Source organism: Paroedura picta, chromosome 6 (genome assembly GCF_049243985.1).
Source record: "Paroedura picta isolate Pp20150507F chromosome 6, Ppicta_v3.0, whole genome shotgun sequence".
Taxonomy (NCBI): domain Eukaryota; kingdom Metazoa; phylum Chordata; class Lepidosauria; order Squamata; family Gekkonidae; genus Paroedura; species Paroedura picta.
Genome location: NC_135374.1, coordinates 64,156,994 through 64,179,871, shown reverse-complemented (window position 1 = coordinate 64,179,871; position 22,878 = coordinate 64,156,994). Strand labels below are relative to the sequence as shown.

The following is a 22,878-nucleotide window of genomic DNA, read 5'->3' as shown; positions in this document are numbered from 1 at the left end:
TCTCCAAACCCCTCACAATCTTTGCTGCCCTCCGCTGGACACAGTCCAGTTTGTCTACATCCCTCTTCAACTATGGTGCCCAAAACTGAACACAGTACTCCAAGTGAGGCCGAACCAAATAGTTTAATGTCTTTAATTCCAAGCCACCAGAATCCTTTTTGCAAAAGGAAAAGTCATTGTGATCCAGAGGAGTGTCTAAAACATTTCAGAAATGTCCCCCCCCCCCACAACTGCATTCTGAATTTAACCTGTGATTGGGATCAATAATCTCCAAAAAATTGATCTGGTTATTTTGTAAAATTGTATATGCAACCATGCTACAATCATAAAGAGCATCTCATTATGTCACTGTTTAGAGAGGCAACTGATTGCAGAACACAACTGGGTGACAACTGAAATGGTATGCTGAGAAATTAATTTCCTTGCCACACTATCCTATATTATTATACATATATGGACACTTAGCTGCTACAGAAAGAACATAGCATATTAACTACTTTTGTGTACCCTTTGGCTTATACATTTTACAGTACACTTTACAAAACTATTTCCTTCTAACCAGATATTTCAAACTTTCACATAATTAACTAATAAAACATTGTCCAAATGACATTCACCCTAAACAATTTTGATAATCCAAAGAAAGTGATAAATGGAAGGAATCTTAAGAGTTAGTCACTTTTCAAATTAAAGTTACATTGTAACTGATTAAAGTTACATTGACTTACTTCAAGGAGCTTTAGCTCTTGCACACAGTTATGGAGGAGTTCTAGTGCTCGCTGAGATACTTCCCATGGCCTCTGAAGGAAGAGGAGTAATGTGCACTGGCGAGAAAATAAGTAACTACGCAAATCTAATAGAGTGGCTTCCTGGTTCTGAATCAGTTCTCTTTTCTCCATGTCTATTGGTTTGCGGAGTATGAGCCCATTCCAACTTCGCACTGGCTGGCAGAAAAATGTCAGCCAATTTGCCCCATCTGAGTAAAGCAAGCAACAATTAAAATAGGCTATGTCACATGGTTTCTACTCAATTCAATACGGTTTTAAGGCTTCTGCTGAATTCACATTGTTGGATCATTCTTTTTAATTTTGCAAAAGAAAAACAGCAGTGTCACTTGCTGATTTAAGGACTTACCACCAGCACCAAAGTTGACAACGTATTGGGAGAACAGCGCATCTAGTTCATCATACTGCACCAGGGCATCCTCAAATTGCTGCAGCATTTCAAAGACAAAGGCCAACTCTTCCTTTTAACATCCAAGGAAAAGCATGTGTTAATATGAACTGCCAGGTTTGGGGAACAAAACCTTTAATCAGTTTAAAAACCTCTAACAAATGTGTATTTGATCAGCCTTATACCCATCCATCCTTTCTCATTTGGAAATCAACAGCAATGTTTCAGAAAAAAGCCTGAAAAGTCTTATACAAAACTGATACTTCCTAATGTATGTAAATTCCATGTCTATAAAGGATTCTGACAAATACCTGACTTTGCTCCAGAGTGTTTATTTAGATAAATCAAGTATTAGAACCTAAACTGGCATTGATATTAGTGAAAGCACTGCTTTACACTAGCTGCTCAGTAAACCAACTACAGACTTTAGACAGAGAAAGTAATGTCATTTTTCCATGTAATGCCCACTACTTCACCATACCTGGACCATAAAGTATTCACAAAAGCTCCATCCTGGTTCTGTTCTCTTCTCTCTCAACGTTCTCATGTCATCCTCAAATTTGCCCAAGTTTTTGGTAAATGACATGAGAAGCAGTGTCCTGAGTTTTGTCAGGAAGGCATTCCAGGACTCCTGAGAGCGGGAAGAATCCTTCAGGGGGTCAGACAACACTACACATCTGCAAAGAGATTAGTATTTTGGTCAGGCATACTGAAATCAAACAGGAAGTTACCACTATGCTCAGAAAGCAAAAAGAAGAAGAAGAAGAGTTGGTTCTTATATGCCGCTTTTCTCTACCCAAAGGAGGCTCAAAGCGGCTTACAGTCGCCTTCCCATTCCTCTCCCCACAACAGACACCCTGTGGGGTGGGTGAGGCTGAGAGAGCCCTGATATCACTGCCCGGTCAGAACAGTTTTATCAGTGCCGTGGCGAGCCCAAGGTCACCCAGCTGGTTGCATGTGGGGGAGCGCAGAATCGAACCTGGCATGCCAGATTAGAAGTCCACACTCCTAACCACTACACCAAACTGGCTACACCAAAAAGGCAGGTGTCGAAGTATTAACTCTTCCTCCTACATAAGGTACGGTCAAACTCAACCTCTTCTGGAAGGGAAAACCTTCCACATAGCTACAGTGTAACACTTACTAAAGACAAAAACCTTCAAATGACACCTCCACATGGGGTAAGAAGACATTAAAATTGGAACAGAAGAGACTCCAAGATCACTAACTGAAATATCAGTTCAACAAAATTTTCTTTGAGACTCTTCAGTACTAAGAGGCCGTAGACAACAATTCCATGTATAGCAAGAGGATTAAGAAGGGATGCTGTCTACCAAAATACCTGTAGCAGAAGGATAGGAAAACCAGTTTCAACCACTTCACACTAGGTATATATTAACACCCTTTTAAGGACATATAGAATGGAACCCTAATTCAGAACCAACTAGAAATCCGTCTGTGGTAATCCTAAGAAGAGGTAACCTTACAAAAATATAATCTCTAAAAACCTGACACAATTCCACAGATCTTATTGTTGAAAGACTAGGAGGAGGCCACACTGCCCACTGAATGCCCACTGAAGCTGCCTCCTATATCAGGAACTGCTGCTCAATCACCATGTACAACAGTAGTCATACAGGATTTGGTTGAAGCATTTGCCCCAGAAAGAACACCTAGTTAATGGGTTAATGTCTTGTGACCCATCAGTTTAAGAACTACATGACAAGACCTACTGAACCAGAATGGAAATGCCATCTTAATATGCACTGCATTACAGTTAAAGGAGAAAAAGGAGGAGAGGCACCAAGCCACTCAACTGACAATCTGGTTGACAAAACAACTACTATCTATATCTGTTCTTAGGAATTAGGAAAAACTCTAGTTGGTTTAACACTAACAGACTGATACTATGCTTGCACTTCTCTGTACTGCAGAGGCCTTGAGCACCAAGTCCTTGACAGTATACACCTATATTAGTTGTAAACTGCATGGTTTCCTTTGAGAAGGTTAGGCTTCTTGAGTCACCATGTCTTGCTGTGTCTCAGTATTGGGGAGATTCCATATCTCCAAATAACATTTTGTTGAGGTATCATACTAGAATAGTAATAGCCACAACAGTAGTGTTCTTGCACAGGAGAAGCAAAGCCACATGATACAGTCCTAAACTGAAAGTGTTTCTGTTGGTGGGAGAACCTGAGGAATTTCTGATGAGATGTTATGATCAGATTGTGAAGGTCTTCTCTGAGCTCCAACTACAACACTGCCACTTTGCTGTCTCCATTCAAGTTCTTCATTATCTTATTAATCTATTTATTTAAGATCTAGGACTAGGATTGTTCACCAGTCCTCACAGTGAGACTGTAACGAATACAGAATACACTCCTGAGAATCTTTCTTACAACTGTGCAAAAGTTGTTATTTGTGAAAATAGGTTTGGTTGATAGCACCCAGCACCCACTGAAGCCTGACATGCTGAGATGATGGGGGGGGGGGGGTCAGATATCTGTCACCTGAGCAGTGAAAGAACTCTATGGAATAATCCATGGCTATAGTTTCCCACCATCACTAGATCAAGGATGTGTCCAGCCAAGTGTGTTGAATACATCTGCAGCTGCCCTGAGCAATCATATTAATTTCTACCTACACAGGCACCCTTCTAAAAATATGATGGGTTGAGAATATGAGAGACTGGGCTTAGTCTGTATCAGCTGAGGTCTGTATCAGAAATATGCTGAAATCATTCCTGAACCTCCAGAGTACTTTTATGAAGCAATAAGCACTATCAAATACATTTAATAGTACCAGAAACTTACTTATCACTCTACTTAAAACAAAAATCATTTCTTATTTTATCTACTATAGAGTTCAGGGAAGGATACTGTTTCTGAAGACTACTATAGCTTACTTGACAACAAGCACTTATCAAATACATTTAACAGTACCAGAAACTTACCTATCGCTCTGCTTGTTACAAAAGTCATTTCTTATTTTATCTACTATAGATGTTCGGGGAAGGATATTGGTTTTGTTTTTTTTCTTGGCATCACATTCTACCACCACGATTAACCAATCCATAGAACTATGAACTTTTAAAACATTCTGCCACTTGGTGATGTCATCTTTTACTGTTGCTTTGTATACTTCTGTGTCCTAAAGGAACAAACCAAAAGATCTGACTAGCTGAACAAATTTGAAATGCTTAATCACCAAAGAAAAAATTCCACATTCATGCCACTAAATTAGTATAGTGATATTTCTATTTGGCAGAGATCATTTGATTTTTAATGGAAATAATTGCCTAATGCAAGTACAACAAACAGGAGTAAAGTTTATTTTGATGCCTGACATAAAGAACATCCCTTACCTCCAAGTTTAATGTCTTGCCCTAGAATACAGTCTTAATAAGATGCAATTCCAGATTACCTTCATCCATGGACAATGTTTGTGTTAATGTTTGGAACACAGACCGGTACTTACACAACATTCTGTCCAATAAATATGAAGAAAGGGAAATGTTAGAAGAGCTTTGTTTCCTTCTTTAGGCAGTAGTTCTTCTTTAAATTGCACAAAATTAGATTCTAGATGAATCATCTTTGGGGCACGGCCATAAGACCTGTATAGTATACAAAACAAAGCCAAAATATGTACCAATGGACTCAAGAACAAGCATTTATAATAAAGTATGATGATAGCAAGGAAACTGTCTGAAAATCTAAATGTAAAGGCATCATGTGCCAATACTTTATCCTAACTTCATATTTACAAAAAAATAATTTGGATTTCTTTACATTCTACCAAATTTAGGAACTATCGCAAAAATATTTTGGTTTTCTTTTGAGACATTCTTACTTTTTACTGTCGCTACTATCACGTAGATCACTTGTGCATCAAGAGGCAGATGTTGCAAACATAAGCTAAAGACACTTAAGCCTGAAATTCATTTCTTGTTCCGTTTACCACCTTTAGGTAAAGTAACTAAAAGCAGCCCACAGCCACATATTATTTCAAAGCCCTAAATATGTAATTTCTCTTAGTTTCAAAACATACTGCAGCTCTTGGCAAGAAACTGTTAGAGGATGCCAGAATGTCATACTACTTTTACTTTAAAAAGTATCCAGGGCTGGTCAGAATAGCATCTAAGTAATAAACAATAAATATTAAAATGCCAACAGCACAATCCTAAGTAGTATTACAACTTTCAGTGACTTCAGTCCTGCATAGGATTGTACTTGAAGAGTGGTAAGAAAGTAATAAAAAATGGTACATGCTTAGAAGTAGGCTGAAGCATTATTTAAAAGCAATAAGATCATTGTAAACGTATGAAATTCACAGAAGTACCCAATGTGCTAATTCCATGTTGTTAACATCTTGTCTAACCTATGTTTTAAAAGTAGTATTTCTGTTACCTTCTCCATTCCATGGGCTCTCTTGGGAGCTGCTGAGAAAGAGTAGGATACAAAGAACTGAAGAGATTCTGATCTCCAGCACCTAAAAGAAGAGAATATAACAATCTGAACACTGTTCTTGTCAAAAGCACAAATTATCAAAATTAGTTCTAGTGCCTAAATCTAGTTGATCCACCATAGCCACAAGATAAAAATCTGGAGATAACTGTCACACTGTTTATACAATTAAATGGAAGAACACAAGCTGAATTACTAACAGCAACCAAATATCCCCCCTTAGACTCACTGTTATTTCTATTATGATGTGGCCATTCTTAACAAAGCAGGAGCGATTTCTAGATATCCAATTACCTAACTTGTTCTCCTGTCACTTGGGGATGCTGTATGGTCCTCCTTCCCCCTAGCCTTACACTGAACTCTCAAGCAAGCAGAGGCTGACTTTTCACTTTTTAAAAGGAACAACTGCTGCAAATTGGCATGTGGCAACCACATTATATTAATTCTGTCTCTCCTCCAAATTATTACTGTATAGTGTTGGGTTAATGTGACAGGCTAGTTCCCGTTTTTCTCTGCTCAGCTACTGGCTGTCTTTGATGAGACCGTATTGCTACAGGAGTAAAAATGAACACAAGTACAGACTTAATATGGTAAAACACTTTACCCAATCAACAGCAGAGTGTCTTATTAAACAGCAGGATTTTCTGATCACATTAACTGGCTGCACTAAAGGAATTCTTCAATTTTGAGCATGCCTGCCATTGAGACTGTGATAGCTTTTCCTTATGTTAAAATCTAAGACTAAAATTTGCAGTACATGGACAAGACTGTAACATTACATCACTAAAATATATGGCAGAAAATGACCAGTTCTGTACTTTTCTTAGTAACAACTCTCCTTTCAATGAGGTTCTGTAGTGTTCTTTAAACTATGACAATTTAAGTAACTGTGATTCAGAGAAAATGGATGCTGAATAGAAAAACTGTCTCGTTTAAGCTATTATTTCCCATCAGACTACAGGCGTACAAAAAAAAAAAAGCACAAGCAATGGAACATTCCATCAAGAGCAGGAACTTGCTTTTTCCTGCAGCCTCTGCAATTATCAAGCTCTAACAGTTGCCAACATATTCCTAGCAATTCTCCAAGTAACCTAGAAATGGGTACATTTCAAGGGTTCTGCCAAAAGGGCATGCGCATTCAGTAGGAATATAAGCATTTGCTCTGGCACTCCTATGACTAGGAAGTACATTCTCCTGCTTAATTGAGCACTGGGATGATACTTCATCTGTCCTTAAAAGAAACTGGCAAATACCATAGCAACTTTGTACTGATATTTTTCAGAGGACTTTTTCAGGAGGAGAACAAAACTGAGGGAAAAATAAGAATTTATCAAGTGAAAGAAGATTTAGAGCAGTGGTTTTGTTGTAATTATAATCTATGTATGTACACCACCCTGAGACGGTTTCGGGAGGGCAGTTTAGAAATGAAATAAAAAATAAATAATAAAAGAAAGACAGCAGATGGCTTTACAAAGTTATTTGAAAGGCTAGTACGTCGGGTTTGAAGCACTGGGCCTCTATTAATCACTGGCAGAGCAAAGTGAGAATTCTGATCTGGAGATGTTCTAACCCCAACAGCACCATGACTGAGAGAGCAGTCTTGCTGGACTGGCAGTGGTGCAAGTGCAAAAAGAAGAAAGCGGGGGCACCCAAACATAAGCACGAAGAATAAACTGCTTATTTATTCTATTTGCAGTGTACTGGCCAGGATTGAGGCAGCTGAGTCTAAGAAATTAATGTGGACAATAATACTACAAGAAGCTACAAGAAATAAATTAAAGACGCTATATGACATTAAATCTAAGAGTCGTAGCAAAAGGAAATCCCAATTAAATACTTTGACAAACCTGCAAACAATATCAGGTACAGTACGTTGAAGGACTGTACCTTGATTATTATCTAAAACAATGGTCCCCAACCTTTTTATCACCGGGGACCACTCAACGCCTTTTACTGAGGCCCGGTGTGAGGGGGGGTAGTTTACTCCTCTACTCTCAACCACTGCCCTAACGCTCTCTGATCGCTATGGTAATGTTTAAACATCCCTTCAGAATAAGATACAGACACGCCACAACAATGAACATAAGGAACATTTTATTTTCATGGAAATTTTAACTCATGACAATGACAAATCAATGTTTCTCTGCAACGAGATAGTCCCATCTGGGAGTGATGGGAGACAATGACACCCGAAGTGTGTTGTAAAGGGCCGGGGGGATGAAGTAAAGGTCCGGGGGGGGGGGGGAGAGAAGGCATCCTTCGGGGCCCACCTCCAATTAGTTGAAGGACCACGTGTGATCCGCGGCCCACAGGTTGGGGATCGCTAATCTAAAACACTGATATGGGTGTCCTAGGAAGGCACGGAGTACGAAGACTTTTGAGGAACTGCTTTGAAACCCCATGTGAGAAGAATGACTTTCTTTCTACCATATCATGAAAGGCAAAGATTGCTGCTAAATGGGCTTTAACAGATGATACTGATAAACCTGCATTCTTTAATGACAGCAGATATCCCAAAAACTAGTGACAGTTAGCAGGAGAGAACGCCTTGTCTTCCAACCAAAGTGTGAAATGTTTCTGTCTGTAAGAAGCACTGTTGAAGCACTGACAACTGACTCAGAGAAGGGTTGCCCCCAAGGCTCAGCAACCAGGCCGCCAAGAACAGGTTCTCCACCACTGGGTGGGAAGTGCCCTGTACATGCAATAGGCCTGGGACCTGAGGGAGATAGACACACTTTTCAAACTGTGTAGTAGGACCCAAAACCAAATCTGTCTCAGCCAGAAAAGGATGACTACAATATAGTGGGAGTTGTCTCTGACTAGTTTGGCCACTATTTTCCCTATCAAAGGAACAGGAGGAAAGGTGTAAAACAGGGGTAGTCAACCTGTGGTCCTCCAGATGTTCATTGACTACAATTCCCATGAGCCCCTGCCAGCGGTTGCTGGCAGGGGCTCATGGGAATTGTAGTCGATGAACATCTGGAGGAAACAGGTTGACTACCCCTGGTGTAAAATAAAGCCTGATTCCAAATTAGTTGAAAGTCATCCCCCAGAGAGAGTGAATCTAGACCCACTCTTGAACATAAAAGGGGGGGGTGGGCTTGGTGTTGAGGCTTGTGGCAAAGTGATCCACTATAGGGAGGCCCCACTGGGCAAAGATGATGAAGATGTAATCCCAACATTTGGACCATTCACTTGTGGGTTCCCCTAATCTGCTGAGTAAGTTTGCTTTGTTATTACCCAAACCAGCAATGTAGATGCCATAACACCTTGGTAATTTGCTATCCTAAAATTTAAGGATGACCTCCCCATCAGCTAAACTTGAATGTTAGCCTTCCCTATGCTTAGCCTGCATCTCCTCTGCTATTAATCAGGATGGGTAAAAAAGGACAACCCTCTTTCAGTACTCTGGGAATATTCTTGACTCAACAAGATGTGGCAGGAATGGAAGACAGTTTCCCCAACCTGATTTTGCTGTTTCTAGGATTTCCTATGGGAGCAGGAAGGTTATGATCCTTGGTGTGTCAGAGTAGAGCTGCCTCAGTATCTTGTCTTTGCATCTAGTATCCACGAAAGTGACCTGATGTCTGGAGACTGCCACCCAAACCATCTGGTTCTGTGTATATGCTGTCCATATGGATGTTTCACTTGGACACATCAGGTCCCACACTAATCTCCCACCATATTGTGAGGAGACAGTTCCAAAACTAGACCAGAACTAGCAAGAAACCTGCAGTCTTTTTCCTCCTTAGAACTATAAATGAACACAAGCATGAGATTCAATATATAACTGTATGCAGTCTTTCCATCAATGTTATGTTATGACTTCTCAGTTCCATTTGCAGTTCCAAAGGGTCTTGCCATTCTCTATAACACTGAGTGGGATAGTAGCATAAGTATTGGTGCCCTGGACCAGAAGGTGTCCATGGAGGTGGTGGGCCAGGAGACATAGTGATGTTTTCCAAGGGGGCATCACCTTGAGTGATTAGGCCACATACCAATGGAGAATGTGCTGGAGAGTGGACGCTAGGAAAAGGAGTGCAGCGCAGATAATAATGGTCTTTGGAACTGATGTAAAGATTACTGATGCAAATTTGTTGAACATTTGTAATTTGTAAAAAAAAAAAAAAAAAAAAAAGCAAAGGATGCATTTCTGATCTCAAAACTTGCCTTGAAAGCCCTTTAAGTTTCTCTATGTTTCCAGGATATAAATAAGCATTTAAAATTACACTCTGCATTTTGCAATTACTAATTCCTGGAGGGGCTAAAAGAAACAGTGGTTCTCAAAAAAACCTTCTCTAGACCCGCGACAGCCCTCCAACCACCATCCCATCTCACACTTATTGTTACTGGGGAAGATGCTTGAAAAAGCTCTCGTGGTCCAACTATCAGCATACTTGGAAGAAACTTTGGTCCTAGACCCATCCCATTCCACTCAGGTTTCTGGCATGGCCATGGGGTAGAGACAGTGCTAGTTGCCCTGACAGACGACCTCCGTCGCCAGTTGGACCAGGGTGGGTCAGTGCTGCTTATATTACTAGACCTCTCAGAAGCATTTGACACAGTCGACCATGAGCTTTTAGCTCACCGCTTCACTGATGCCAGAATCAGAGAGACTGTCCTTCAGTGGCTGATCTCCTTTCTCCAGAATTGCAGACAGAGGGTAGCAATAGGAGAGAGAACATTAAGCCGTCACCAACTAGCTTGCAGAGTCCCCCATGGGCCAGTTCTCTCTTCAATATCTTTATGCACTCTCTTCCTCAACTGGTACGGAGGTTTAGGCTGGGTTGCCACCAATAGGCTGATAACACCCAGCTCTTCCTCCTGATGGATGGCCACCCTGACTCTCCCCCAGAAACATTAGCCAGTTGCCTGGATGCAGTAACTAGCCATTTGAAGCTCAACCCTTCAAAGATAGAGGTCCTGTGGCTGGGCAGGAAAGGTCCAAGTGAGGGAGAGCGCCTACCCAACCTGGATGGAGTGCAGCCATCAGTAGCCCACTCCGCCAGGAACCTAGGGGTGATTCTTGATGCCTCCCTTTCAATAGAGGCTCAGATCACATTGGTAGCAAGGCTGGCATTTTACCACCTTTGCCAAGCCAAACTACTAGTGCCCTACCTGACCCTGGAACTCCTAGCCACAGAGCTTCAGAGCTAACAGCACTAATCTTGTTTAGATGGCACACATGTCATGAAGAGGCATCTCACTCACACCCACTCAGGTGCTGGTTCTGGCTGCTGGTGTGAGGTTAACATTCAGTTTATAAGACCGTAAAGGTAAAGGTATCCCCTGTGCAAGCACCTTGGGGTGACGCTCTCTAGCGTTTTCTTGGCAGACTCAATACAGGGTGGTTTGCCATTTCCTTCCCCAGTCATTATAAAACCTTACTTTCAGTTAAAATATTGTTGCATGTTCCTCAAGCAACTGGAACCCCAGGAAAACTGCAGAATCAGTTTCTTTTGAAGGACCACTGAAAGCATACACTGTGTTTTCTAGTGCTCTATGTACATGCAAACAATTGAGCAGCTATTACTAAAGTGCAAGAACAAGCACACAGCATGAAGAGTTTGTTTCAGAACAACCAAACCCTGAAACTTCATGATCCTCTGTGGGAAAGAAGATCTTTGTCAGTTACGAAATTTTTCAGATTTCTTGGCCCTCAGTTTCAGACAGACAATTTTTGGATCTTCCATCCATTCTAGTGTATTTATTTGCCTTCCACAAGACCACTATTCTGCACTGAATAACTATTAGTATCTCCTAACAGTAGTCAAGCCATGCCAAATGATATCTCTGAATTACAGTTTACCATGGCTCATAATACCATTAACATTTAACCAAATACTATACCCTGTTACAAATGAAATATTTAGTTCTTGCTTCTGGAGTCATGAATATGATTAAGAATACAACCATAAGATGCAGTTTAGAGAAATAAAAATAAAGCAGTATGCCTATGACTTTATTCTTTAAAGTTAGCTGTATATTTAACTCCCTCTGTATGTGATACACACTAAAAATGACACACAGAAAATAATTTGACAAATTACCTTTCCTTTCACAGAGCAAGCTTAACAAAGTAATTGCCTATCAAATTCAACACATACTGAATAGCTGTAATAAAATAATCATTGTGAGATACTCAAAGACGATTTATTCTACAATCAGATACTTATAAAACCAGAAATCAATTTTTCAGTGTCTCACCATTTCTGCTAATTTTCCAACGCTTAATGTTTGAACAGACCCCACGAAGTTTACTGTTAGTACCAAAACGCCTCTACCCACTTGGCTTTTGCTCAGCTTCTTGCTTTGATACATGTAAACAATACACTCACAGCAGACTCCCAAAAATTAACCATTTTTTCCACATCAGCATTTGGAAAGATTCCTATAGATGACTATACATGGAACTGAGAGATTACACAAATTTTCCAAGAAGAGTCCATGTGAAACAATAATTTTTCCAAACATATTCACATGTAGAAACACATTATGCCAGAATCAAATTATGCTGAACTGCATTCACAGGAACTGCAAAAACATCTGGATTCTATTTTTTTTAAGGCTCCGACAAAATTGAATTCTTCATCCTTGTATTAGGATAGAGATTCAACATTCTAGAGGCAGTTCCATATTTATTTAATTACATTTTGATACAACCCTCACTTGCGGCTCAGGGCAAGGATTCACAGTACAATACAGATATAATGCGTTATAATTATGAACTTTAAGATTACTAATGTAACATAATAACTTTATAACTGTATAACCATTAACTGCACAACTCCATAACTATGATCTTTTTTTTAGTTTTTTAAAGTTTCAAATTACAATTCTCTAAGTTATGATAAGAATCAATATTTGTTGGAACCATTTAATGAACTATCACTATTATAACACTGGACCAGAATTTCAACATGACTCCAGAAATTTCTGCTTTAGCCTAAAAACTGAAGAGCCTCTTGTGGCGCAGGGTGGTAAGGCAGTGACATGCTGTCTGAAGCTCTGCCCATGAGGCTGGGAGTTCAATCCCAGCAGCCGGCTCAAGGTTGACTCAGCCTTCCATCCTTCCGTGGTTGGTAAAATGAGTACCCAGCTTGCTGGGGGGTAAACGGTAATGACTGGGGAAGGCACTGGCAAACCACCCCGTATTGAGTCTGCCATGAAAACGCTAGAGGGCATCACCCCAAGGGTCAGACATGACCCGGTGCTTGCACAGGGGATACCTTTACCTTTTAAAAACTGAGCTCACACAAACAAATGTCCTGAATACCACAGCACAGTTTCTTAGGGAACAGCAGATGAAACTCACCATTAAATGGACAATGATATATGCCAGGGCAAATCATCTAACAGGGCTCAACCTTTGACTTCTTAAAGCATAGTCTACAAAACACTTATGAGGCCAGGAAACTTTCAGGAACCATTTCTGACTAACAGAGTGGCAAGAGCAGTCTTGCTAAAATTGCCTTCCAAAGAACACTGAAGAACTATGATGTTTCAAATGTGAGAGACCCAGTATTGTGTAGTGGTTAAGGTGCTGGATGACAATTGAGAAGACAATTGAGAAGACAATTGAGAAGACTCAGATTCAAATCCTGTCTTGCATAAACTGGAGTGACTTTGGTCATTCTCTTTCAGCCCAATCTATTTAAGAGGGTTGGTGTGAGGATTAAAATTATCTCTAAGACTAGATTTTGTATTACTTTCATGTTTTACATTCCACAGCGAGACGTATTCATTGGCTTTGATTCTATGAACAATGAATAGAAAGCATGCACAGAAATGGTTCTTTTCCCTATTTTTCCCATCCCCTTCTAAGACCTCTGAAAAGCCAATGCCAGGAGTCACAAAAGCCTCACAGAAAAAATACTATGAGGCACACAGGTCACAGTGAAGAAGGGGAATCAGGTCAGATTGCTTGAGCAAACTGAACACCTTCTCAGTTATGCTTCCTACATCAGCAAGTGGCACTAATTCTGCCTAATTCCCACTCTTTACTGCAGCCCCCACCCAGTGCACAGGACTCCATTAATCCCCAGTGCTGGCTTTTTGTGGGTCTTAGGTGGCTGTGAAGGGAAGGCAGGGAAATATATGGTTCCATGAATGCTTTCTGTTGGTAATTCATAGGACTCAACTCTTTGAATGTCTTCTTCTGAATTGGTCCTGAACACATGTATTTTTCTGTCCCCGATATTTATTGCAGTCTTCACTAGAGCAAATAAGGCTACACATTGTCAGTTGTCAGTTACATTTTGTAGATGAAGAAAGATCACTACAAGTTCTACTGACTCCTGATATTCAAGCAAAATAAAAGTTTAAAACCCTGAACAGTATGTGGTAATCACATATATGTAGAATATTTACAGTGAACAGTCTCAAATCAAATAATTTACATAGTATGAATAGATTAGCCATGAAATCCTATCATCAAATAATGGTCGCAAGATTAAAGCAGGATTGCTACTAAGTCCTTAAACTGGCACAGCAACTACAGTGATGTAATCTTCAGCACAAATGCTCTGGCATAACTATTATGCTGCCATAATGGCATAAATTGAAGATGATGAACTGAGAAGGACTGAAGAAATGCTTAGCTTAGTTTGGATCTTATGTTCCAACAGGTGTTGGTTCTGGCTGCTCCAGCAAAATAGTGATACAAGTAAAATATTCAAAGAATAGAGATGCTAGATCCCACCATGACCTCAGCCACGCCGATGCCCTGGATACCAAACAGCCAGTAATAGAACAACACAAGAAGAACATAACCCTCAGTAAGGATTCACAGGTCTAAATTCAAGAAGAGTGGCACAACATTATACAGACCTTGGAGAATTCAAAAGCATAAATGGGAACCTTGATAAAAGAAGACTCCACCCAAACTGCCACCAACACTATCAACTAAAGGCTAATGGATCAAAATTTTCATTCTCAGATTCCTTATATTTAGTGGTCCAGCAAACTCCTTCTAGAAGTTCAACTACTGCTGGGATAAAAGATTTTAAAAACCTACCCAGGTAAGCTAAGCAGGGACATTTGACAGAACAACTCTAACCATCTAACCCCCAAGACATTCAGATAAATCTGACACCCATGCACTTAGAGTCACCCTCTCCTGAATCTAGTCACACCCCCCCCAAAAAAAGGTACAACGTATTTATGCCTATATAACTCTCCCTTTCTCAGCAGGTAGGCCAGGATAAATGGACCAGAATAAACAGCAACTCACTTAACTGGTTGATTACAACATCATTACATCCTTCAGCAGGTGAATTTTTATATGGATCCCAGAGACCCAGCAGGTGAATATATTTAGCAGAAGAAAGGGGACCTTGACTGGAGAATACAGAATGGAAATCAACTCTTAACAACTAAAACAGCAATATTAATGAGCACACACAGAGATACATGTACTGCCTTTTGCAGCTGCTACACATCTGACTCTTGACTCGTAAATAGCCATCCAAAATTCAGAGACAAAGATATGCCCAACTCAGTGTTCTGCAGACTTCCTACCCTCCCAAGTGAGGAACGCTGCAGTGAACAGCAGGAAGCAACTTTTCCACTCCCAGGGCTTCTTTATTCTTTAAAAATGCATGAGACAGAAAGAAAAGTAACAACTCGCATACAGCCAAAGTGACTGGGAAAGTGGCACTTGTTACTGCTCTCACACATGCCACTCAGAGGCCAAAGAGCTTGGCAGGAATGGAAGGGCTACCAAAAGAAATAGATGATCGACCTAATACTACAGGAATGGAAGGGCTGGCAGATACATTTTTGTGCAATGTGGTCAGAATACACTCGATCACTGGTATTGCTCAATAAAATAACCCCTGTACGCAAGGTGGGGACAACCTCTCCTGTATCAAACACCTTGATGCTATGACAAAAAACGGGAAATTGGTTCCCCATGCCAAAATTTCACCAAGACGTCCTTACCATCTTATTACAATGCAAAGAAGTATGATGGGCAGTGAATAATTCCAAGCACCTGAATGTGAGAGAAGATGTGGGTAGAGGTAAAGAAGAAGGCTAGGCAAAGTATTCTAGGACGTGGGTGAGTTGTATGACTTGTGCCCAAGTGCTAGCCTGACTATAGCACTAGCCTTGAATAGAATCTAGTCTCACTACCTCTCAATTTTCTAACTAAAGTTACTGTTGACAACAGAACAACCAGAAGATACACTAAGCTTTACAGGGGACTCATCAACATTTTATGGCAATTGAAAATAAACACTTCCCTCTTCTGTGCTATTGACATGGTAGTTTCCATTCTGACTTGCCCATGTGCCCTCTATTGTTTCCCCTTGCAAATTTACTTTGTCATAGTCAACAATATAATACAGAAGCACGGGCACTGCAGCAAGCCTCAGGCCCTTCTTTTCTACATGCAAGCCTCCTAATCTTACAGCTGTAAAAGTTTATGACTGGGAAGTCCATAACATACATGGACATGGAAAAATTGTGACATGATCCTGATATTCCAGCCGGTTATTACACGTTTATTGGTATGTTCCATGATGCATGGCTAGTTCTCTGTTAACTACTAATCTGCTAATTGTTTTATTTGGACCCTACATTTTGAATTTTCTTTATTTTCAATCATAATTCAGATTTATCCTTTGTTATTGTTAGGTGCGAAGTCATGTCTGACCCATCGTGACCCCATGGACAATGATCCTCCAGGCCTTCCTGTTCTCTACCGTTCCCCAGAGTCCATTTAAGTTTGCACCTACTGCTTCAGTGACTCCATCCAGCCACCTCATTCTCTGTCGTCCCCTTCTTCTTTTGCCCTCAATCACTCCCAGCATTAGGCTCTTCTCCAGGAAGTCCTTCCTTCTCATGAAAAAGTGGCCAAAGTATTTGAGTTTCATCTTCAAGATCTGGCCTTCTAAGGAGCAGTCAGGGCTGATCTCCTCTAGGACTGACCGGTTTGCTCGCCTTGCAGTCCAAGGGACTCACAAGAGTCTTCTCCAGCACCAAAGTTCAGAAGCCTCAATTCTTTGACGCTCGGCCTTCCTTATGGTCCCAACTTTCACAGCCATACATTGCAACTGGGAAGGCCATAGCCTTGACTAAACGCACTTTTGTTGGCAGGGTAATGTCTCTGCTTTTTAGGATGCCGTCTAGATTTGCCACAGCTTCAGTTACAAATGCCTACAATGTTGTCGTTGTATGGTTCTTTGCACATCTAAGAAAAACCATGACTTTTCTCCGGAAAGTCAGTACAGGACTCAAAGCCAGCTTGGTGTAGTGGTTAGGAGTGCGGATTTCTAATCTGGCAAGCCGAGTATGAATCTGCGCTCCCCCCACATGCAGCCAAGCTGGGTGACCTTGGGCTCGCCACAGCACTGATAAAGCTGTTCTGACCGAGCAGTAATCTCAGGGCTCTCTCAGCCTCACCCACCTCACAGGGTGTCTGTTGCGGGGAGAGGAAGGGGAAGGCGACTGTAAGCCGCTTTGAGACTCTTTTGGGTAGAGAAAAGTGGCATATAAAAAACAACTCTTCTTCTTCTTCAAACATACAACAGTATTTTTAAAAACAGGTTCAAACTTTACTTTCCCTTCTTTCTTCCAGCCCTATTTGACTTTAATGACATTGCCTAGATTAAAATTTTGGATGGGATATAGGTCATATTTTAGTGGCCTCTTCTTGCCAACAATTGACATTCTTACAAAATGAATCACATGCCCTGGTGCCAAGAGTTAAAACATGGTAAGGCATAAAAAGTACACTGCTCTTCCAGGAAGTTATTCTCAGTTCTAGAGCTACATCCCTGTCCACTTAAGTGAAGCATCCTTAAGGGCTTTGCAGAACTCATTTAATTGAATCTGCGTCAAATATTACCAGCAGAACTTAAAGAACTGAAGTGTTTGCCACAATGTTTTTTTTTAAGTAGGAACATTTGCAAAGCTTCAAAATGCAACATTAAACGAACAGTGACTTAAACAAACAAGGTCAATTTTTCAGCCAGAAATGAAAAACAAGCATCTTGTACTCATTTTGAAGTTATTAAAAGGTGACCCACAACTCAATGAGAGAGTAGATGTTGACAAACCTTTAGCAGGAACATACAACATTCTGAATGTAACTGCACAGGGATTACAGTGCGATGCATGGCTGTCACCTAATTTGTTATTGACAGACAACTCAAATTACAACTCATTTAAGCTAAAAGCAGGTGTGGCAACTTCAGCTGGGAAGACTCTGGGTTCAAATGCCTCAACCATACATCTCCCAAGTGGTTTCTCTCTGCCTAAGCATGTGCATGCACACACCCAGTCCACAATACTAGGATAATACCTGCCTTTTAGAGACATTTTAACAACTATTATGTCCTAAGCACCCCAACATGTTTTATAAATACAAGTACATTTTAACAGCTGATTCAGTTACATCACATCTAACGACTACATTAGCTTTGATGTATCTTTTTTTTTGTAACAATCAGATTAGATAATCAACTCACTGGTTCATTTTCAGAACACTGTGGTGATGATAATCTTATGGCAGGAAATAAATTACACAAAGGCCGCTATGGTTTTAGTATTACAAGTCCTAGAAAAGTTGCATCAATGTGTTCCACAAAACAAACACAAGATACACATCTCAGTATCTTCCTAAGCAGAATCATACCCTAGTAGGCCCACTGAAGTCAATCAGCTTAAAAGAGTGTAAGTGTACGTAAGGTGACACTTTCAGCCCCTGACCCAACCCATACTCAAATGGGTTTGGTCTCCCTCTCAGTGCACGCAGTAAATACATCAATTACATCACACTGGATTTCAGAACAATACACACTGTGATTCTCTAAATCCGCGCCAATGTTTCAGAAGGGAGAATACAGTTCATTTTAGAAATGGGGCCAAATATAAGAAGGTTAACCTTTCCTATATCACATGGTGGCATAGCTTTTGTTGTTGTTAGGTGCAAAGTCATGCCCGACCCATCGCAACCCCATGGACAGTGATCCTCCAGGCCTTCCTGTCCTCTAACATTCCCCGGAGTCCATTTAAGTTCACACCGAGGTAACATAGCTATTACCTATTTAACTTTAACTGCTTGTATTGTAGAGGATATATATATTAACACAATTCCTAACTTACTCTTACAAGAACTTGATTTTATTTATAGCCTGAAAATGGAAGGGAACACTGAAAGTTACTTCTTATTATGTACACAGGTACATGATAGAACTACCTCATGGATCTCCTTAAACAGAAAAATGAAGAAGCATTTCTACAGGAGAGGTGAACAGGGGGTTTTCCTCTTCCCACCTAAGCCTGATAGCATCTGCTCTGCACCTGAGGTGGTCCTGAAGCCACATCACCCCAGGAAGGGGGCCTTCACCTTGTGTCTGAGGCACCGGCTTTCAACTCTACCTCTGTGCTAGAGACACAGCCTGGCGACCCACAAATCTCGTTCTTTCTCTTGCTTTACAGGGAGGGAGACGAAGAGAAATGCCTCCCTCGTAAAGAGAGCGCGTCGCGACACCTGGCCAATGTGGGGTCACCCGAAGCGCCGCCGAGGGAGCCGAGGCTGCCCCCGCCGCACGCCGGAGTCCGCCTCAGGGGGCATCCCGGATTCTCTTACCCAGCAGGCCACCATTTCACCCAAGAGGGTCAAGGAAGCCCACGCGCCCCTCTGCCCAGCGCTGCGCGGCGTGGACCCCGGCCGCAGCCCCTCGCTGGGGACGACAAGGCGCAGGGCCAGCGCCCCCCGGCCACTCACAGGTCACGATGGGCTTGTTCTCCATGGTGTAGATGACCGGGGGCGCCGCCGCCGCCTCTTCCGCCCCCACCACTTCTTCAGTGGCCGCCGCCGCTGCTGCTGCTGCTGCCGCCGCCGGGGCGGGTTCCATGGGCGGGCAGGGCACTCAGCCCCGGCTCCCTCGGTCCCCTCGCCGGCTGGGCGCCATGGGCTCGCCGACACGACACCCCCTCCCCCCGCCCAACCGGGACGGAAAGGCCCTTCGTGTCCCTCCCCCCTCCCAGACCCCAACGGCCCCCCCGCTCGCGCGCGCTGCCCCACAGGTAGGGAAAAGCCCCTGGCTCATTCGCTTCCTGTATCACTCGATCCGTATTACCGCTTCCGGAAAGGAAGACGCGAGTGTTAAAGGGAACGGTGGCGTCACGGCCTGTGGCCTCCGATTTAAAGAACTCCTTAAAGGGGAGTACCGAGAGTGCAAGGAGCAGGCGCGTGGAGAGAAAGAGTAGGGTTGCCAACCTCCAGGTGGTACCTGGAGCTCGCCGGGCAACAGAGTTCAGTTCACCGGAAGAAAATGCCTGCTTTGCGAGGTGGACTGGATGGCATGCCTCCCCAAACCCTCACCGTCCACAGGCTCCATCCCCCCCCCTTCCCAAGGCTAAGACAGATCTTTTGACAAATCTGAAAAGTGCTTCAGATTTGTAGAAAAACCTGAAATCTTAAAGAGAGAGAGAGAAATCTGGAGGGGGGAGGTTTTCAAATCCCCCAAATGATAAAAGGAATACTTGTAACTTTAAAAAGGGACCTTTCTAGGGCTTTTTTGGCATTTGAGGGACAATTTACTGTGGTCAGGTCTAGCAACAATCTTTAAGCAGCTTCCTACCATGCAATGTGCATGACTCACCCAAGCATCCTTGCTTGCCAGCCAGCAAAAGCTGTAATGTACTGTAATGGTAGAATTTCAGACTAGGATTTAAGAGACCCCGGAGTGAATCTCCACTTTTCTGTGAATGGTCACTGAGTGACTATAGTCCAATCATATGCACTCTCAGCCTAACCTACCTCACAGGGTTGCTGTGAAAATAAAATGGAGGAGAGAATTATATAAGCTGCTATGGGTCTCATTTTGGGAAATGACAAATTAGTGCAGGGAGAGGATGAGGAGGAAAGAGGAAATGCCCCAAAGTCCTTGCAGGTTCCTCACAATGTAAATTGATCCAGCTAAGTTGGCACCACACAGTGTGGACATAGGTTTCCAGGGGAGAGGGTGCAAGAAGGATATGGTGTTTGATGGCTTCAGGCGGTTCTCATTATCCCAAGTGGACAAATTGTTGGGCTCAGTGAGGGCGACCACTTGCCTCCTAGATCCCTGTCTGTCCTGGTTGCTCAAACCAGGCGATAGATGGATAGGAGGCCCTTTGAGGGATATTGTGAACCTGTCCCTTACAACAGGAGAGTTCCCTTAAGGGCTTAAAGGGGCAGTAGTTCACCCTCTCTTGAAGAAATCATCGCTGGATCTGCGGGACCTTGCCAACTACAGACCAGTTTCGCATCTTGTGTTTCTGGGTAGTGGAGCAGACCAGCTCCTAGCATTTTTGTAGGAAGCTTTGGCCTTTGACCCATACCAGTCTGACTTCCATCCTGGCCACGGGGTGAAGACTGTGCTGTATGCTTTATTTTTAAGCTGCCCCGAGCTGACTTGTCAAGAGGGGCAGGGTATAAGTTTAATAGATAGACAGACAGACAGACAGACAGACAGATAAAAGGGTAGAGAGATGAAAGTGAAGTTGAAGAGTGCCATTGAAGGGGAGTTCGCCACCTCCCTACGCAACAGATTCCAATATTGAACTACAATTACTGTAAAACAACAACTAATATCCAGCTGGTATCTTTCTGCCCATAATTTAAACCTATTATTTCAAGTCCTATCCTCTGCTGCCAACAGGAACAGCTCCCTGCCCTTGTCTTGGTGGCAGCTTTTCAAATAAATAAATACACCAGCTTGGTGTAGCGGTTAGGAGTGTGGACTCCTAATCTGGCGAGCTGGGTTTGATTCTGCGCTCCTTCTCCAGCCAGCTGGGTGACCTTGGGCTTGCCACAGCACTGATCAAGCTGTTCTGACCGCGCAGTAATATCAGGACTCACCCACCTCACAGCGTGTCTGTTGTGGGGAGAGGAAAAAGAAGGTGACTGTAAGCAGTTTTGAGACTCCTTCGGGTAGAGCACTGGTTCTCAACCTTCCTAATGCCACACCCCTTTAATACACTTCCTCGTGTTGTGGTGATCCCCCAATCATAAAATTATGCAAGTGTTCTTTCACAGATATTAAACTGAAACTGACCAATGGTGTGAAGATCCATTGTTCATAATCTGTAAACCGCTCAAGGAGCGGTATAAATAATTCACTAAGGCTAAGGGGGGTGGGCTGAGTCCAGGATAGGAAACAGGGGCCATTGGCCCCTTGGCCCCGGACTGACAATTGGAGGGGCCCTCACCAGGACAGACTAGAGTTCCACCCAGTCAACCCAGCCAGGGGCAATCTGGAGACATCGCTGCCAGTCTGCTCCTGACCACCGCAGGGAGAAGAGGTCAGTAGGGCTGCCAAGAGGGATGAGAACGGAGGCTTGGACAGGCTGCGCCAGCCCTTTTTGCCCCAAGGCTGTCCTAACTGTCATGTCCAACTGCAAATTGCCTCAGAACCCTGACAGAGCTGGCAGGAGGCTGCAGAGTGCTCCCCCTCCCCCTCCCTTCAGGCCTGCTGCAAAGGAGCCTTTAACAGCCCCTGACTGAGGCGTTTCTGAGAGCAATGCTGGGGAGCCTCAGGGCATGGGGGTGGGCATTCATTTTGAAGGGGGGAATTTCTCCTTCTGCCAAACAGCTGGCTGACAGGGAGGCTACCGAAAAGCCCCTTCTTACTTAAAATCCTGTTCTGGCCAGGGGTTAGACACAGCCAAGCCATGTGTATTTCTTCTTTGCAACTCTCTGCAGATTTGAGGCCACTGCACAGCACTATTCTGCAGACAAAACTGCTGTTGCGGAGATTCTTTTGTCTCCTGTTTCATCTGCACAACAACCCTGTGCAGTAGGCCTGAAGTCTTTCAATTCAACAACAACCTGTGTGGGAGGCCTTAAATGTTTCTTCTCTTCAACAACCCCGTCCAAAGTAGCCCTTTCTGCCTGGGGGGGGGCTAATCTTTATAATATGAAGATGAGCTGTAATTCCAGGAGCTCCCCAGGCCCCACCTGGAGGTTGGCTGCCCCTGGGTTGGAAATATTCCTCAGGTTTTGGAGGTCAGACTTCAAAATTGTACAATGCCTCAGAGTCCAGCCTTTGAGGAGGCCGCGCGTGCACTTCTGGGCCCGGGAGAAAGGCCGCGCCGCTGCCACGGGGCCGGGGGGGGGGGGAGGAAGCCTTCCCCAGGCCCCAAAAGCACACCTAGAGCTTATTGTATTTACAAGTACAAGTACAAGCTTAGTCCCTAGTTGTATATAAATTGATTTTTTCCCCGGGGTTTTTCAGTTCAGTTCTGC

At 42.8% G+C, this 22,878-nt stretch overlaps 1 protein-coding gene across 1 annotated transcript in view; it reads right to left on the bottom strand.

Moving 5' to 3' along the window:
* Positions 1 to 19,597, bottom strand: part of TRAPPC10 (trafficking protein particle complex subunit 10) — a 52,154-nt gene extending 32,557 nt beyond the window's left edge. Inside the window, exons 1-7 of the mRNA XM_077342839.1 lie at positions 19,372 to 19,597; positions 5,580 to 5,661; positions 4,651 to 4,786; positions 4,127 to 4,323; positions 1,655 to 1,850; positions 1,135 to 1,246; positions 729 to 976 (exon numbers count right to left, since the gene is read on the bottom strand). Coding sequence (XP_077198954.1) covers positions 729 to 976; positions 1,135 to 1,246; positions 1,655 to 1,850; positions 4,127 to 4,323; positions 4,651 to 4,786; positions 5,580 to 5,661; positions 19,372 to 19,501 — 1,101 coding nt within the window. The 5' untranslated portion in view covers positions 19,502 to 19,597. The remainder of the gene's footprint in view (positions 1 to 728; positions 977 to 1,134; positions 1,247 to 1,654; positions 1,851 to 4,126; positions 4,324 to 4,650; positions 4,787 to 5,579; positions 5,662 to 19,371) is intronic.
* Between the last annotated feature and the right edge of the window lie 3,281 nt (positions 19,598 to 22,878).